The following is a 16,782-nucleotide window of genomic DNA, read 5'->3' on the forward strand; positions in this document are numbered from 1 at the left end:
AGCTGTGATCACGCCACTGCACTCCAGTCTGGGCAACAGAGTGAGTCCCTGTCTCAAAACAACAGCAACAAAAAACTCCTTATGGTTTCTCATCAATCTTCACACTGAAATCGAAACTCTTTCTGAGGGTCTGGAAGACACTTACCTCCTTGCCAACCTTCTCTCTCCCTTCCTCACCGCGCTCCGGTCACACTGAACTTTTTCCATTTTCCTGGCATGCTGAGCCCTTTCCCTGCCCCTGGTCTTGCACCTGTGCTTCTCTCTGCCCTCATTCCACCTTCCTCATGTTGCTGTTTGAATCTCATCTTTCATATCTGAGCTTAAAAGCCAGTTGAGAGTGAATTTTTCTTTTTTTTTTTTTTTAGACAGAATCTCTGTCACTCAGGCTGGAGTACAGTGGCTACAACCTCCACCTCCAGGTTCAAGCGATTATCCTGCCTCAGCCTCCCGAGTAGCTGGGACTACAAGCACACACCACCACGCCTGGCTAATTGTTTTAGTAGAGACGGGGTTTGGGGTTTCACTGTGTTAGCCAGGATGATCCTGATCTCCTGACCGCTTGATCCGCCCACTTTGGCCTCCCAAAGTGCTGGGATTACATGCGTAAGCCACCGTGCCCGGCCAGAGAGTGAATTTTTTAAAAAAACATTTTTTAAAAATTCACTTTTCATTTTTATTATTTATTTAGACATGGGGTCTTGCTATGCTGCCCAGACTGGACCATTGCTTTTTTTTTTTTTTTTTTGAGACAGAATTTTGCTTTCGTCACCCAGGCTGGAGTGCGGTGTCACAATCTCAGCTCACTGTGACCTCTGCCTCCTGGGTTCAAGTGATTCTCCTGCCTTAGCCTCCCAAGTAGCTGGGATTACAGGCACCCGCCGCCACACCCAACTAATTTTTGTATTTTTAATAGAGACTGGGTTTCACCATGTTGGTCAGGCTGGTCTCAAACTTCTGACCTCAAGTGATCCGCCCACCTAGGCCTCCCAGAGTGTTGGGATGACAGGCATGAGCCCCCGCTCTCAGCCCATTGCTTCTTTTTTTTTTTTTTTTTTTTTTTTTTCTGAGACGGAGTCTCGCTCTGTCACCCAGGCTAGAGTGCAGTGGCATAATCTCGGCTTACTGCAAGCTCCACCTCCCAGGTTCACACCATTCCCCTGCCTCAGCCTCCCGAGTAACTGGGACTACAGGCGCCCACCGCCACGCCCGGCTAACTTTTTGTATTTTTAGTAGAGACGGGGTTTCACTGTGTTAGCCAGGATGGTCTCGATCTCCTGACCTCGTGATCCAGCCGCGTAGGCCTCCCAAAGTGCTGGGATTACAGGCGTGAGCCACCGCGCCCGGCCAGCCCATGCTTCTTTAACTGAACTGAACACCAAGGCTGTGTCCTAGCAAAGGAGACTTTCCTGTAGGAATCACATATCTTTCAGCCAAGTAAGCTTCCTGGGGAAATGCCCTCCATAACCAGTCCTCCATCTGGTGACCACAATACAAATCTTTTCTTATTCTAGGCCAGGAAAGAAGACTTGTGGGTTCTTCACACTGGCCCCTGCCCGTCTGCCCTTCTGAAGTAATGTGGAGCCTCAGATAAGTGACAGCAAGACATTGAGCAAGAAGGGGGAGGAATTATATTCACTCTGCAGGGCTCAGATCACACCAGCAAGACATAGGTCAGTCCTGGATCAACCTGAGCTCCAGGAGAAGATGGAATTTCAGAAAGAAATATCACAGAGGGCCGGGTGTGGTGGCTCACGCCCATAATCCTAACACTTTAGGAGGCCGAGGCGGGCAGATTGCTTGGGGCCAGGAATTCGAGACCAGCCTGGGCAACACAGCGAGACCCCTGCCTCTACAAAAAGTACCAAATGAAAAAAAAAATTAGCCAGGTGTGGTATCATATACCTATAGTCCCAGCTACTTGGGAGGCTGAGGTGGGAGGATCACCTGATCCTGGAAGGCTAAGGCTGCAGTGAACTGTGATCATGCCACTGTACCCCAGCCTGGGTGACAGAGTGAGACCATGTGAAAGAAAAGCAAAAAAGAAAAGAGGCCAGGTGCAGAGGCTCTACTAAAAAATACTAAAAAATACAAAAATACAAAAAATTAGCTGGGCGTGGTGGTGGGCGCCTGTGGTCCCAGCTACTCGGGAGGCTGAGGCAGGAAAATGGCGTGAACCTGGGAAGTGGAGCTTGCAGTGAGCTAAGATCGTGTGACTACACTCCAGCCTGGGCAACAGAGCGAGACTCTGTCTCAAAAAAAACCAAAAAGAATAGAAAAGAAAGAGAAGAGAAAAGAAGAGAAGAGGAGGGGAGGGGAGGGACAGGGAAGGAAGGGAGGAAGGAAGGAAGGAGAGAAAGAAGGAAGAGAAAGAAAGATCACAGAGGCTGCTCCCAAATGACCCTCTCCTAAATTCCTTCTAAAGGTCTGTTTTATTTAGGTAAGCCCTTAGCACAAGATCAGATATTCAGTAAGTGCTTATTATTCTTTGTGTTTCTAATATGATGTCCTAGGGGAGGTCTTTTGTTTTTTTTTTTTTTTTTTTTTTTTTTTGAGACTGAGTCTCACTCTGTTGCCTACCAGGCTGGAGTGCAATGGCGTGATCTCGGCTCACTGCAACCTCCGCCTCCTGGGTTCAAGCAATTCTCCTGCCTCAGTCCCCTGAGTAGCTGGGATTACAGGCATGTGCCACCATGCCCAGCTAATTTTTGTATTTTTAGTAGAGACGGGATTTTGCCACGTTGGCCAGGTTGGTCTCGATCTCCTGACTTCAGGTGATCTGCCCGCCTCGGCCTCCCAAAGTGCTGAGATTACAGGTGTGAGCCACTGCGCTCAGCCGTTTTTGTTTTTTGTTTCTTGAAATGGAGTCTTCCTCTGCCACCCAGACTGGAGTGCAGTGGTACAATCTTGGCTCACTGCGTCCTCTGCCTCCTGAGTTCAAGAGATTCTTGTGCCTCAGCCTCCTGAGTAGCTGGGATTACAGACACTCACCACCACACCTGGCCATTTTTTGTATTTTTAGTATAGATGGGGTTTCTCTATGTTGCCCAGGCTGGTCTCAAGCTCCTGGGCTCAATTGATCCACCTGCCTCAGCCTCCCAAAGTGCTGGGATTACAGGCGTGATCCGCTGAGCCTGGCCTGATGTCCCAGGGGAATTTCTGTATTCAGCCTCCCGAGCCCTCTCCCAGGGCCTGTCACTCACCCTCAATGACATAGATCTTCCTCTGCAGCTCAGTGAATAGATCTTTCAGCTTCTCAAATGTGTCCAGAATTTTTACAAACTCGCTCGCAGGTTTTGAGGCAAATTTGTGAAGTGTCTCCTGACTCTCCTTGGTCTGAAAATGCTTTCCAATCTGTGAGGGAGAGGAGAGTGAGGAGCTGAAATCCCCCAAACCTCAGTCCAGTTTGCCATTATTTTCACAAGAGTTTGGCTCCAGGAAGAAAGAAAGGGGCCTGGGGTTCAGAAAGAGGAGAGGGAAGGCGAGATGTAGGAAGCAGCCGGGACCCTACCCCGATGATGTAGCGGATGATGTCTTTGGCCGCATCGATGTCGCCACTGTCAGTGGCCTCCCCATCCGTGATGATGATGAGCACTTTGGTGGCATCTGGCCGGGCCCCCAGCTCCTCCCGGAACACCTCTGTCCTGTGTCCAGGAAAGGAGGAGGTGAGAGACTCCCCAAAACCAGGGCCTGAGGTCTCCTTCCCCACCTGCTCATCAAGTCACCGCCATACTGGTTACGCAAAAGCCCTTCCTGGATCTCCCAGGCCGGGATTCCAAGCCTGCAGCAGTCACCTCTAAACCTCCTTGCTGCCACCCCTTTCCTTCTGGACCAGTGGTCCTCACATTGCATCCTGGGCAGTCCAGAGGGTGTCCCAGAGCCCATGGGCAGGAGGAGGAGGTTTTGTGAGGAATGACTCTGGGCTTCCCACCCTCCATTGCAACCACATGGCCACCACTCTTTAATCAGTTACAGATGTTGATCCAAGTGAGATTTCAATGTGGAAGAGAGGGTCCCACAGCTTAAGAAAATTGGGGAGTCACTCTTCCAGAGCAAACTCTTTCAGCACCTCCTCTGCCTTCCCATAGTACCCAGCCCGCCTCCGGATCTCTACTATAGCAGTGAACCCAATGAATTACCATGACTTCTCTATCAATTTTCCCCCTAAACCATGAGCTCCTCAAGGAAAGGACCATGTTGGATTTGTTGCTGTATCTCTGGCTCCCAGCACAGAGGAGGTGCTTGTGCATGTGAGATGAAGGAGGGAGAACTACTGTTAGAGCTCTTTTAGATTTTGTCTAGCAGGCTTTCTGTTTTTTGCTAAAATCCTCCACCCTCAAAAAAATTTAAAAAATAAACAAAGAAGGGAGAACTGAACACCAGATGGGCCAAGGCTAAAGTTTTCTGTCCTGGGAGTTCCAGACCAGTCTGGGCAACATAGCGAGACCCCAACTCTACAAAGATGAAAACAATTAGCCAGGCATGGTGGTGTGTGATTGTAGTCCCTACTCAGGAGGCTGAGGCAGGAGGTTCGCTTGAGCCCGGGAGTTTAAGGCTACAGTGAGCTAGGATCACGTCACTGCACTCCAGCCTGGGCAACAGAGTGAGACTTGACTCTAAAAAAAAGAAAAAGAAAATTCCTGCCTTGTCCACAACCTCCCTCTGAGTAAGCTGGGTTGGCCGTAGCTCTTGCTGAAACAGCAGCGAGATGTGAACTGTCTTACCCACGAACACCTGCTATCAAGACCTCTGGTTCTATCTGGATGCAAAATGCTTCTCCAATCTCCATCCACACAGACATGGGCCTATTGCGGGTCCTGTTCATGGATTTCCACCCTGGCTTAGACAACCATTGTCTCTATCTGGATTTTTCAATAGCGTCCTAACTGGCCCTATCACTTCTACCCGCCTTTGTCCCCTCTACAGTCTAATATCAACCCCGCAGCCAGAGGGATCTTTTAAAAAACATAAATCAGATCATCACTCTTCTACTCAAAACCTTTAATGACTTCTCATCTTACTCAGAGGAAAGCCAAAGTCCTCACTATGGCCTCCAAGTCACTAACCCATCCAGACCCTCATGATCTCTCTGACCTCATCACCTACTATTTTCCCCCTCTCACTTATTTCTCTCCAGCCACACTGGTGTCCTGGCTCTTCATTTTTAAATTATTTTTTATTTTTTAGAGATAGGATCTTGCTCTGTTGCCCAGGCTGGAGTGCAATGGTGTGATCATAGCTCACTGCAGCTTCAAACTCCTGGCTCATAGGCCCGGTGTGGTGACTCACACCTGTAGTCCCAGCCTCCGAAGTAGCTGGGACTACAGCACTCAAAGTGCTGTAAATCCCAGCACTTTGGGAGGGCAAGGCAGGTGGATCACCTGAGGTCAAGAGTTTGAGACCAGCCTGGCCAACATGGTAAAAGCCCATCTCTACTAAAAATACAAAAAAAATTAGACTGGTATGGGGGCACAGGTCTGTAATCCCAGCTACTTGGGAGGCTGAGGCAGGAGAATGGCTTGAACCTGGGAGTTGGAGGTTACAGTGAGCCGAGATCGTGCCAATGCACTACAGCCTGGGCAACAAGAGCAAAACTCCGTCTCAAAAAACAAAAACAAAAATCAACCAACCAAACAAAAACTTCTGGGCTCAAGAGATCCTCCCACCCCAGCTTCCCAAAGCACTGGGATTACAGATTGTGCACCTGGCTTAGAGTTTCTCTTTTGGATTTAATTAGTACAGAGTAGATTTCTGTTATGTACAACCAAAAGAACCTGCAGTAAAATTGTTCCACTTTAATTCAGACAATAAACTGCCCCTTGCTGTACCTACCTACTGAGTTCCCGTGCCCTGCAGCTGGAAGAGGGTAGATCACCCAGAACAAATGACTGGACACGCGCTCTCCTGCAAAAGGGAACTCACGCGACATAGTTGATGGCACCAAAGGTGTTGGTCAATAGCAACATGTGCTTTACATGCTCCAGCAGAGTATCAGGGTCCTTCTGTTTAACATAATCTGAGAAATCAAATTCTGTTTTGTAGCTTGTGGAAAACTGAACAGCAGCAAACTAGAAAAGGAAGGAAGAAATGATATTCAATTATATATCCCTTTCCATTTGTCTGTTCCAAACTTTTCTTTTCTTTTCTTTTTTTTTTTTTTTTTTTTTTTTTTTTTTTTTTTTTTTTTGAGATGGAGTTTCGCTCTGTTGCTCAGGCTAGAGTGCAGTGGCATGATCTTGGCTCACTGCAACCTCTGCCTCCCGGGTTCCAGCGATTTTCGTGCCTCAGCCTCCCAAGTAGCTGTGATTACAGGCACGTGCCACCACACCTATTTTGTGTGTGTGTGTGTGTATTCTTAGTAGAGACGGTGTTTCACCATATTGGTCAGGCTGGTCTCGAACTCCTGACTTCAGGTGATCCACCTGCCTCGGCCTCCCAAAGTGTGGGATTACAGGCGTGAGCCACAGTGCCCAGCCCCAAACTCTACTTCTTCTTTTTCAAGACAGGGTCTTGTTCTGTCTCCCAGGCTAGAGTGCAGGGCACAACCATAGCTCACTACAGCCTCAGCCTCCCGGGCTCGAGCCATCCTCCCTCATCAGCCTCCGAAGTAGCTGGGACTACAGGCACATGCCACCACACTGGGCTAGCTTTTATTTTTTGTAGAAATGGGGTCTTGCTATGTTGCCTAGGCTGGTCTCGAACTCCTGGCTTCAAGTGATCCTCCCGGCTAAGCCTCCCAATGTGCTGGGATTACAGGTGTGAGCCACTGTGCCTGGCTCAATGTCTTCTTATGCAGGACCTGGGCAACTCAACTCCACATCCTTGCCTTAGATAATTCTTTTGAAAATGAGGCAATATACAGGCCGGGCGCGGTGGCTCAAGCCTGTAATCCCAGCACTTTGGGAGGCCGAGACGGGTGGATCACGAGGTCAGGAGATCGAGACCATCCTGGCTAACACGGTGAAACCCCGTCTCTACTAAAAAAATACAAAAAACTAGCCGGGCGCCGTGGCGGGCGCCTGTAGTCCCAGCTACTCGGGAGGCTGAGGCAGGAGAATGGCGTGAACCCGGGAGGCGGAGCTTGCAGTGAGCTGAGATCCGGCCACTGCACTCCAGCCTGGGCGACAGAGCGAGACTCCGTCTCAAAAAAAAATAAAATAAAATGAAAATGAGGCAATATACAAATAAGCCCAGAAATAAAATGAAATAAACCTTGCTCCCTCATGTAATACTGTGTGTTGAGCTCCTATTCTCTGGGTCCACCTATGTCACTGACAGGGATGGGTTCCAGTAGCCATATTTCTGCTGAATGACCCTGCTTAACTAGACACAGTTGGCTGGGCCAGGGATCAACACCTGACTGAAGCTAGGCCAGCCAGAGCTTCTTCTCTGAGAACTGGGAATTTGCAAAGGGAGGCGTTGGCTGAGGGAAAGGTAAAAAGCCCTCTTGGAACTTTAACATGTGAACTTAGGAGCTTTCCATAGGTCCATGTGGTCTAAAGGTGCTAAGGGAGCCAGTCTACAGAGACTGAGAAAAGAGAATAAGGAAGCAAAGACTCAAAAAGAAACAGAAATGAGAACTAGCTGGGCACAGTGGCTCATGCCTGTAACCCCAGCACTTTGGGAGGCCGAGGCAGGAGGATCTCTTGAGATGTCCGGGAGTTTGAGATCAGTCTGGGCAACACAATGATAAACCATCTCTACAGAAAATTTAAAAATTAGCCACGCATGGGCCAGGTGCAGTGGTTCATGCCTGTAATCCCAGCACTTTGGGAGGCCGAGGCGGGCGGATCACGAGGTCAGGAGATCGAGACCATCCTGGCTAACACGGTGAAACTCCATCTCTACTAAAAATACAAAAAATTAGACGAGCATGGTGGTGGGCGCCTGTAGTCCCAGCTACTCCAGAGGCTGAGGCAGGAAAATGGCGTGAACCCGGGAGGCGGAGCTTGCAGTAAGCCAAGATCGCGCCACTGCACTCCAGCCTGGGCGACAGAACGAGACTCCGTCTCAAAAAAATAAATAAAAAATAAAAATAAATAAAAAATAAAAATTAGTCACGCACAGTGGTGCACACGGGTAGTCCCAGCTACTTGGGAGGATCATTTGAGCATAGGAGTTTGAGGCTACAGTGAGCTATGATTGTGTCACTGCATTCCAGCCTTGGGGACACAGTGAGACCCTGTCTCAAAAAGAAAAAAAGGCCGTGCACGGTGACTCATGCCTGTAATCCCACACTTTGGGAGGTCAAGGTGGGTGGATCACAAGGTCAGGAGTTTGAGACCAGCCTGGCCAACATGGTGAAACCCCGTCTCTACTAAAAATACAAAAATCAGCTGGGTATAGTGGCAGGTGCCTGTAATCCCAGCTACTTGGGAGGCTGAGGCAGGAGACTCGCTTGAACCCGGGAGGCGGAGGTTTCAGTGAGTTGAGATCGTGCCATTGCACTCCAGTCTGGGCAACAAGAGTGAAACTCCATCTCAAGAAAAAAAAAAAGGAAATGAGAACTAGAGAGACTCCTAGAAGCCTTCAACTCCCTGGTTCTTATCCCTTCCAGAGGCCCAGTTATAGCCATGCCCATAGGCTCTGAGGATACCACATACTAAAATTTCCTTTCATGGTTTAAGCCATTCTTGGTTGCCTGCAACCAAGAATCCTAACTAGCATTTTTACCTGGTAGGAAGTGTTGCTGAGTTTCTTCATCACATCCTTCATGAAGTCCAGAATTTTCTGAAATTCATCTGGCTGCAAGCTCATCGAACCATCAAACAGAAATACCAGGTCTACGTTGCCCTTGATACATTCTGCAGAGGCCAGACGCAAGGGACCCAATGAAGCATCTCTGGTGTTTGACCGCCCATGCTGGTTCTCCCTAGGGGCAGCCACTTGGAGGTATTTTTACCCACTGAGTCCCCAGTTCCTTACCCTGAAAACCAGGGCGCCCCTGCAGCATGGCACCCTGCAGATTCTGGTGGAAGAGGTAACACAGGCCACTCAGATAGGTGTTCTGGTCACACGTTCGAGACAGCCCAGGGTCACAGGCCTAAAGGAAGCAAAGGCCAAAGATTTGGGTCTCCTATTTGCTATGTGTCTTCTGGGCACCATCAACCAAGAATAAGAACGTTCAGAGTCCTTTCTCACTTCCTCTATCCAACTGGTTACCAAGGCAAGGAATGTGCACCTCCACAGTCTCTAGTGTCCATCCCTCCCATCCTACCAATGCTCTATGCCAATGGATCCTCACTGCCTGTAGGATAAAGTCTGGACTCCTTAGCGGGGCTTACATTGGGCACGACCCCACATTTCCAGGCCTATCTTCTCCTGGTCCCAATCTCTCTTTCTGTGTTCCAGCCGAATCAAATTATCAAGATTCCCAGAATAAAAGGTGTCTCTTTCTTTCTTTTTCCCTTCCCTTTCCTTCCCCCTCCCCTCATTTATTTATTTGTTTGTTTATTTATTTATTTCTTCTTTCTCTTTTTCTTTTCTTTCTTTTTCTCTCTCTCTTTCTTTCTCCGTCTTTTTTTTTTTTTTTTTTTTTTTTTTTTTTTGACAGAGTCTTGCTGTGTCGCCCAGTCTGGAGTGCAGTGGCGTGATCTGGGCTCACTGCAACCTCTGCTTCCCAGGTTCAAGCGATTCTCCTGCCTCAGCTTCCTGAGTAGCTGGAACTACAGGTACCCACCACCATGCCCAGTTAATTTTTGTATTTTTAGTAAAGACGGGGTTTCACCATATTGGCCAGGATGGTCTCAAACTCCTGACCTTGTGTCTGTCCACCTCGGCCTCCCAAAGTGCTGGGATTACAGGAGTGAGCCACTGCACCCGGCCTTTTCTTTCTTTCTTTCCTTCCTTCCTTCCCTCCTCTTTCTTTTTCTTCTTTCTTCCTTCCCTTTTCTTTCCTTCCTCTCTCTCTCTCTCTCTCCTCCTCTCCCCTCCCTCCCTTCCTTTTTCCCTCCCTCCCTCCCTCCTTTCTTTCTTTCCTTGCTTTCTTTCTTCTTGGGTCTCACTCTCATCACCCAGGCTGGAGTGCAGTGGCACAATCATGGCTCACTGCAGCCTCAACTTCCTGGGCTCAGGTGATCCTCCCACCTCAGCCTCCCAAATAACTGGCACTACAGGCACACGCCACCATGCCCAGCTAATTTTTTTGTAGAGCTGGAGTTTTCCATGTTGCCCAGGCCAGTCTTAAACTCCTAGGCTCAAGCGATCCACCTGCCTCAGCCTCCCAAAGTAATTTCTTTCATTTATGACCCTTTCCTGCCAGATTGCAATTTCTTCAAAGTCTGGGCTCGTATCATGGTCATCTTTTTGTTTTGTTTTGCTTTTGTTTTTTTTAGACACAGGTCTCACTCTGTCTCCCTGGCTAGAGTGTAATGGTGTGATCATAGCTCACTGTAGCCTTGAACTCCTGGCCTCAACTGATCCTCCCGAGTAGCTGGGACTACACACGTGTGCCACCATGCCCAGCTAATGAAAAAAAATTTTTTTTTTTTGTAGGGACAGGGTTGACCAGGCTGGTCTTGAACTCCTGGCCTCAATCAATCATCCAGTTTTGGCTTCCCAAAGTGCTGGGGTTACGGGTATAAGCCACCGGCCTGGCCTCATCAACTTTGTATTTCACTCCCCTTCCCCTGTCAGAACCTAGCCTGATGCCTGGCATATAATAGCTAAATAAACAAGTTCTACTTAAACACCGGATCAGTATTTCATTCAGTTTTCTATCTCTCACACAGAAGGATGCTGGCTGGAAACAGCAATGAACTTGGGATCAAATGAGAATTTTATTCAAATCCTGACTTTACCACTTTACAACCACGTGACCTTGGTCAAGTCTCTTAATCCTTTGGTCCTGTTTCCTCGTGTGTGAAATGTGTACACTGATCCCTATCTCATATGAGTGTCTTGCGGGGTTAAAAGAAATAAAGTGACAAGGTGTAGTAGCTCATGCCTGTAATCCCAGCACTTTGGGAGGCCGAGGCGGGCATATCACCTGAGGTCAGGAGTTCGAGACCAGCCTGACCAACATGGTGAAATTCCATCTCTACTAAAAATACAAAAATAAGCCGGGTATGGTGGCATATGCCTGTAATCCCAGCTACTCTGGAGGCTGAGGCAGGAGAATCATTTGAACTCGGGAGGCAGAATTTGCAGTGAACCGAGATCATGCCACTGCAATCCAGCCGGGGTGACAAGAGTGAAACTCTGTCTCAAAAAAAAAAAAAAAAAAAAAAAAAAAGCAGTGTTTCCTAAACTTTATTTGTGTAATACTTCACAATATCTGCCATATGAGCATACTTTTATTTTCTTAATAGTTTCCTTTAAATTTTTGTTTAACTTCAGCCTTCCTAAGCAATATGATGTAGGAAATTATAAATTTGATGTGCTTGTCATAGATTTTTTTCTAATAAGCTACTAAAGAAATTTATAACCATGAAAACATTAAAAGCTTGTATACCACTAAAAATCATATTGCATATCAATGATCACAGATATTTCATATCTGGAAGAAAAATGAGGTAAGTTCTTGAAAATAGCTGGCTCTGCTGGGTGTGGTGACTCACACCTGTAATCCCAACACTTTGGGAAGCTGAGGCAGGAGGATTCTTCAGCTCAAGACCAGTCTGGGCAACATGGTGACACTCTCTCTCTACAAAAAATATGAAAATTAGCTGGGCGTGATAGCATGCACCTATAGTCCCAGCTAATTGGGAGGCTGAGGCGGGAGGATTACTTGAGCACAGGGAGGTTGAGGCTACAGTGAGGCTGTGATCACGCCACTGCACTCCAGCCTGGGCAATAGAATAATAGAATGAGACCTTGTCTCAAAAACAAAAAAGCTGGCTCATCATTGGTTCTCAATAAACACTAATTGACTCTGATGCCTTTGACTGTCTGTGGGAACTTTTGTCCACATTCTTCCTCTTTTCTTCTCTCATTACTTGGATCGAGCTTCACAGGCTCTGATAACACCACTGTACAAAATTCTTACCAAAACGCTTCCATCTGTGGGATCTGTTGCCAAGGTCATTCCCAAGTACTTGGAGGTATAGTTGGAACCTGTAGGCACCAGAAAGTTGGTCTGGAGGAGCTCAGGCAATCTAGGTGGGCTGGGGCCAGCCTCAGATTCCCCAAGATCCCATTCTTCCCAGCTCACCCCCCAGTTACTCACCTCTCAGGCTGACTGGCAGGCAGTGTCCTGTGCCCGACTGGCACTGATAGAGGCTTCCCGTGCTGTTCCCCTCCCCTGGAGCTCCCACGATGACCCTGGGGAGAAATCTCACCTGTGAGAGGGAGTGGCCCAGATCTGTACCCACCTCCTCCTGCCTGCTCAGGAGGTTCAGATCTCCCACCTCATCTCTCCAAGCACTGCAACCATTCCCCTTCAAGAAGGTGCCTGCGGCCGGGCGGGGTGGCTCATGCCTGTAACTTTGGCATGAGGCCAAGGTAATTTGGGAGGCCGACATGGGCAGATCACCTGAGGTCAGGAATTTGAGACTAGCCTGGCCAATATGGTGAAACCCTGTCTCTACTAAAAATACAAAAATTAGCCCGGCATAGTGGCGCATGCCTGTAATCCCAGCTATTCAGGAGGCTGAGGCAGGAGAATGGCTTGAACCTGGGAGGCAGAGATTGCAGTGAGCCGAGATCTAACCGTTGCACTACAGCCTGGGTAACAAGAGCAAAACTCCGTGTCAAACAGAAAAAAAAAAAAAAAAAAAAAAAAAGGAAGGTGCCTCCATCCTCACCTCTTCCCTACAGAATGCCAGAGAAATAATTCCAAATGCCAAAATCCTAGAAAATTAAGGTTCCTTTGCATTTACAGTCTTTGAGGCCCAGAGAATGATCCGCCAGAATGTCTCATGACAGGTTCATTCATTCAGTGCTTGATTCAAAAGCTATTCGTGGCTTACCTACTGTGTGCTGGGCGGTGGTATATCTAAGAAGGGTTAGTAAGAGAGAACAAACTCCTGGCTTCCAGGCACTCGCAGGGAAGTAAGGGAGTGTCAGGAACCTACTGGGCAATGCGAAGTGTTTGGGGGCTGGGATCCTTCCCTGTTCTGCACTTCCATGGCCTCCCTGATCGCCTGTGTCCCGCTTTTTGATCCCTCACTCCTATCTCTGAGGATTCCCACCCACCACAGGCTCCTCCAGACGGGAACCCCTGGAGAGCCGCCCCTTGGGGGCTGCCCCAGGGCGGGCATCAGGAGGAGGATTTGCGGGGCACAGCTCACCCGTTTCCGACCTGCAGGACGCGGTATCCAAAGTGCCTCCCGGCGCGCGGTGGGGAGAAGCTCCGCGCGCCCCGCACGTCCAGGTTGTAGCTCGAGGCCGGCGCTGAGGAAGGCAAGGGGCGTCAGCTGCGACCCAGGGACCCCCGCCCTGCACGTGCCCGGCAGGTGGCCGATCCCAGGCCCACCTGGCTCTCGCTCCCCAGGCCGCCCGCACCCAGGCGGGCAGAGTGGACCCGCGCCCTGCGCTTCCCCTCCAGGGCGTTAACTTTGGGGAATATGGAAGGAGCAACTCCCGGCCCCTCTAGAGCTCTGAAAGCTCTTCCCAGGGCCTGAGAACACAACTTCCCGTTTGGCCTCTCTGCAAAGAAGGAAGGATGAGAAGTTAGAGGCTCCAGAGAGAGGAGCAGACCCAAGGGGCCCCAAGGCAGAGGGTGGCCAAGTTCCCAGGCAGAGGCCAAGATGGGGATGCCCCAGGGCCGGGTGCGCCTCTGCCACCCACTTCTGCGGTCATGGGGCCCAGGCGCCTCCTCCCACAGTCTCAGATTGTAGCTCCCCTGATCCCTGGGGGGCTGCCTTCCCACCCCACAGGGCCAGTCTTTTGGAGCGCGGGTAGATCCCAGCCCCCTTCCCCCTCAGTCGGCCTGCCCAGGCGCCCTGGCACACCCAGGCTGTCCTTTCCGCCCTGCTTTCTCTCCCGCCGTGGAGTTTAGTTCAGAGCATCCTAGAATGTCATGGAGGCCAGGCCTTCATTTGTTTAGATGAAGAGTGTGGGGCTGGAAAGGGGAAAGGACTTGCCTAAAACGCACAGAGGTGGTACCACGGGTGGCCCCAGAACCTAGCACCCTCCTCCCAGCTTTAGCTACTCATTAACTATCTGCCTTTTGTTTGTTTGTTGTTTAAGAGACAGGGTCTTGCTCTGTCATCCAGGCTAGAGTGCATTGGCACAAGCTTGGCTCACTGCAACCTCCGCCTCCTGGAATCAAATGATTCTCATGCCTCAGCCTCCCAAGTAGCTGGGATTACAGGCCTGTACCACCAGGCCCAGCTAATTTTACTGTATTTTTAGTAGAGATGAGGTTTTTGCCATGTTGGCCAGTCTGGTCTCAAATTCCTGGCCTCAAGTAATCTGCCCACCTTAGCCTCCTAAAGTGCTGGGATTACAGACATGAGCCACAGCACCCGGCCCCATCTGCCTTTTTAAAGAACCCACTGCCCCTTCTTATGTTCCCTTCTCTATCTTTGCCTCCACCCCTTGCCTATTTATTTCTTTTCTTTCCCCATTCCCCACTTTCTCCTTCCAAGATCCCTGGGCCCCGTATCCCTAAGGCCAATTCCACTTTTAGGGGGCAGCTCCTTGTTTACTCCAGCTCCACCAAGCTCTGCAGTTTCTCTGGTCACAGACACATGTCCCTTCCCCTGCCTCCTCCCTTGCCTACCGAAGAAAAAGAACCCAGACAGCAGCGCCATGGTCATCACGGTGATGCAGGAATCCTTCATCCTTCCAGCACTCAAGGGACCTGTGTCCCCAGGGGCAGCGTCAGGAGGCCCGTGGGATTTGCTGGCAACCTAGACAGGGTGAAAGAGGAAAATGATCATGCCCTTTGGCCTCTTACAATGGTACTTTCTCACAGAAGCACTAGGCTGGTGACACTGGCAGGCGGGGAGGGAGGCGTGCCTGCAGGAGTTGTGAAACCGCAAGGGTTCAGGGAGGAAGTGTAAGCAAGTTAGAGACATTTCCTGTGCCTGCTTGCATTTTCACATCATCCAAAAGCTGACAGCATAGCAGGGAGATGACTGTCTCCACTGCTGACATGGTTTCTCACTAACATCCCACCTAAGGGCTTTGTAAAGCTCAGCAGAGGACTAGTCCAATAAACGGTGGCAAAATTACAATGGAATGCTATGCAGCAGTGAAAAAGAATGAGGGAAGGAAAATAAAACAGGGGGAGAAAGATGTACGTGAACCACTATTAAAGAAAAGAATGGATTACAGAACAGTGTATTTAGTGACCCATTTTGGTTCTAAAATGCAAAATCTAAAGCATTGGAGGCTGGGTTCAGTGGCTCACTGACTGTAATCCCAGCACCGTGGGACTTCAGGAGGTGGAGGTAAGAGGATTGCCTGAAGCCAGGAATCAAGACCAGCCTGGGCAACAAAGTGAAACTTTGTCTTTTAAAAAAAAAAATTGGAGAAAATATTTGCAAATCATATATCTAATAAGGGATTTGTCTCCAGAATATATTTTTTAAAACTCTTATAATTCAACAATAAAAAGACAAATAACCACTTTTTTTTTGTTTTGTTTTAAATTTTTTGAGACAAGGTCTTGCTCTGTCACCCAAGTGAGAGTGCAGTGACGCGATCACAGCTCACTGCAACTTTGAACTCCCAGAGTCAAGCAATCCTCCCACCTCTGCTCCTAAGTAGCTGGAACCACAGATGCATGCCACCACGCCTGGCTAATTTTTCTTTTTTGAGATGGTTTCTCACTATGTTGCCCAGGCTGATCTTGAACTCCTATGCTCAAGTAATCCTCCTGCCTCAGCCTCTCAAAGTGCTGGGATTACAGGTATGAGCCACTGTGCCCAGTTTATTTTTATTTATTTGTTTTAGGCTAGTGAAGTGAAGCAGAGGCAGTGCAGAAGGAACAAAGATATTAGTAACTGGTTGTGCTCAATTAGTTTTAAATGGCCGGGTGCGGTGGCTCACACCTCTAATCCCAGCCCTGTGGGAGCCCGAGCCAGGTGGATCACCTGAGGTCAGGAGTTCGAGACCAGCCTGGCCAACATGGTGAAACCCCCGTCTCTACTAAAATTACAAAAATTAGCCAGGCGTGGTGGCACATGCCTGTAATTCCAGCTACTTGAGAGGCTGAGGCAGGATAATTGCTTGAACCCAGGAGATGGAGGTTGTAGTGAGCCAAGATCTCACCGTTGCACTCCAGCCTGGGCGACAGAGTGAGACTCTGTCTCAAAAAAAAAAAAAAAAATTAGTTTTAAACACGACTGCACTCAGACCAACCTACCTAAGTTTCTAAATGAGCAAAGGGGTTGAGTAGACATTTCTCCAATGACATATAAATGGCCAACATGCACATGAAATGATACTCAACATTATTAGTCATTAGAGAAATGCAAATCAAAACCACAGTGAGATACCCTTTACACCTACTTGGATGGTTAGAGTTTAAAACAAAGGAAATAAGAGTTAGTGAAGATGTGAAGAAATTGGAGGCCAAACGCATTGCTGGAAGAAATGTAAAATGGTGTGGATGCTGTGCAAAACACTTTGATGGTTCTTTTTTTTTTTGAGAGAGGCTTGCCTAGGCTAGAGTGCAGTGGTGTGGTCTCGGCTCTCTGCAGCCTCAACCTTACTGGTTCGAGTCATTCTCCCACCTCAGCCTCTTGAGTAGCTGGAACTACAGATGCAGGCCACCACACCTGACTAATTTTTTATTTTTTGTAGACATGGGGGTCTCTCTACCTTGCCCAGGCTGGTCTTGAATTTCTGAGCTCAAATGATTTGCCCGCCTCAGCCTCCCGAAGTTTTGGGATT

General features: G+C 48.9%; 2 protein-coding genes and 1 non-coding gene across 3 annotated transcripts in view; 2 read left to right on the forward strand and 1 right to left on the reverse strand.

Annotated features, from left to right (window-relative positions):
• The window catches only part of ITGAL (integrin subunit alpha L), a 52,944-nt gene extending 38,044 nt beyond the window's left edge, over window positions 1-14,900 (reverse strand). The window contains exons 1-9 of the mRNA XM_050773442.1: window positions 14,663-14,900; window positions 13,227-13,329; window positions 12,164-12,258; window positions 11,984-12,051; window positions 8,923-9,040; window positions 8,671-8,801; window positions 5,920-6,065; window positions 3,509-3,641; window positions 3,201-3,351 (exon numbers count right to left, since the gene is read on the reverse strand). Of these exons, the coding sequence (XP_050629399.1) occupies window positions 3,201-3,351; window positions 3,509-3,641; window positions 5,920-6,065; window positions 8,671-8,801; window positions 8,923-9,040; window positions 11,984-12,051; window positions 12,164-12,258; window positions 13,227-13,329; window positions 14,663-14,723 (1,006 nt within the window). The 5' untranslated portion in view covers window positions 14,724-14,900. The remainder of the gene's footprint in view (window positions 1-3,200; window positions 3,352-3,508; window positions 3,642-5,919; window positions 6,066-8,670; window positions 8,802-8,922; window positions 9,041-11,983; window positions 12,052-12,163; window positions 12,259-13,226; window positions 13,330-14,662) is intronic.
• The window catches only part of CD2BP2 (CD2 cytoplasmic tail binding protein 2), a 249,448-nt gene that overhangs the window by 105,431 nt on the left and 127,235 nt on the right, over window positions 1-16,782 (forward strand). The window lies entirely within an intron of this gene.
• Window positions 4,269-4,329, forward strand: LOC126945121 (U7 small nuclear RNA). Its single transcript, XR_007722300.1, has one exon. It is a non-coding gene; the product is annotated as a U7 small nuclear RNA (small nuclear RNA).

The sequence above is a fragment of the Macaca thibetana genome, chromosome 20 (genome assembly GCF_024542745.1).
Source record: "Macaca thibetana thibetana isolate TM-01 chromosome 20, ASM2454274v1, whole genome shotgun sequence".
Classification (NCBI taxonomy): Eukaryota; Metazoa; Chordata; class Mammalia; order Primates; family Cercopithecidae; genus Macaca; species Macaca thibetana.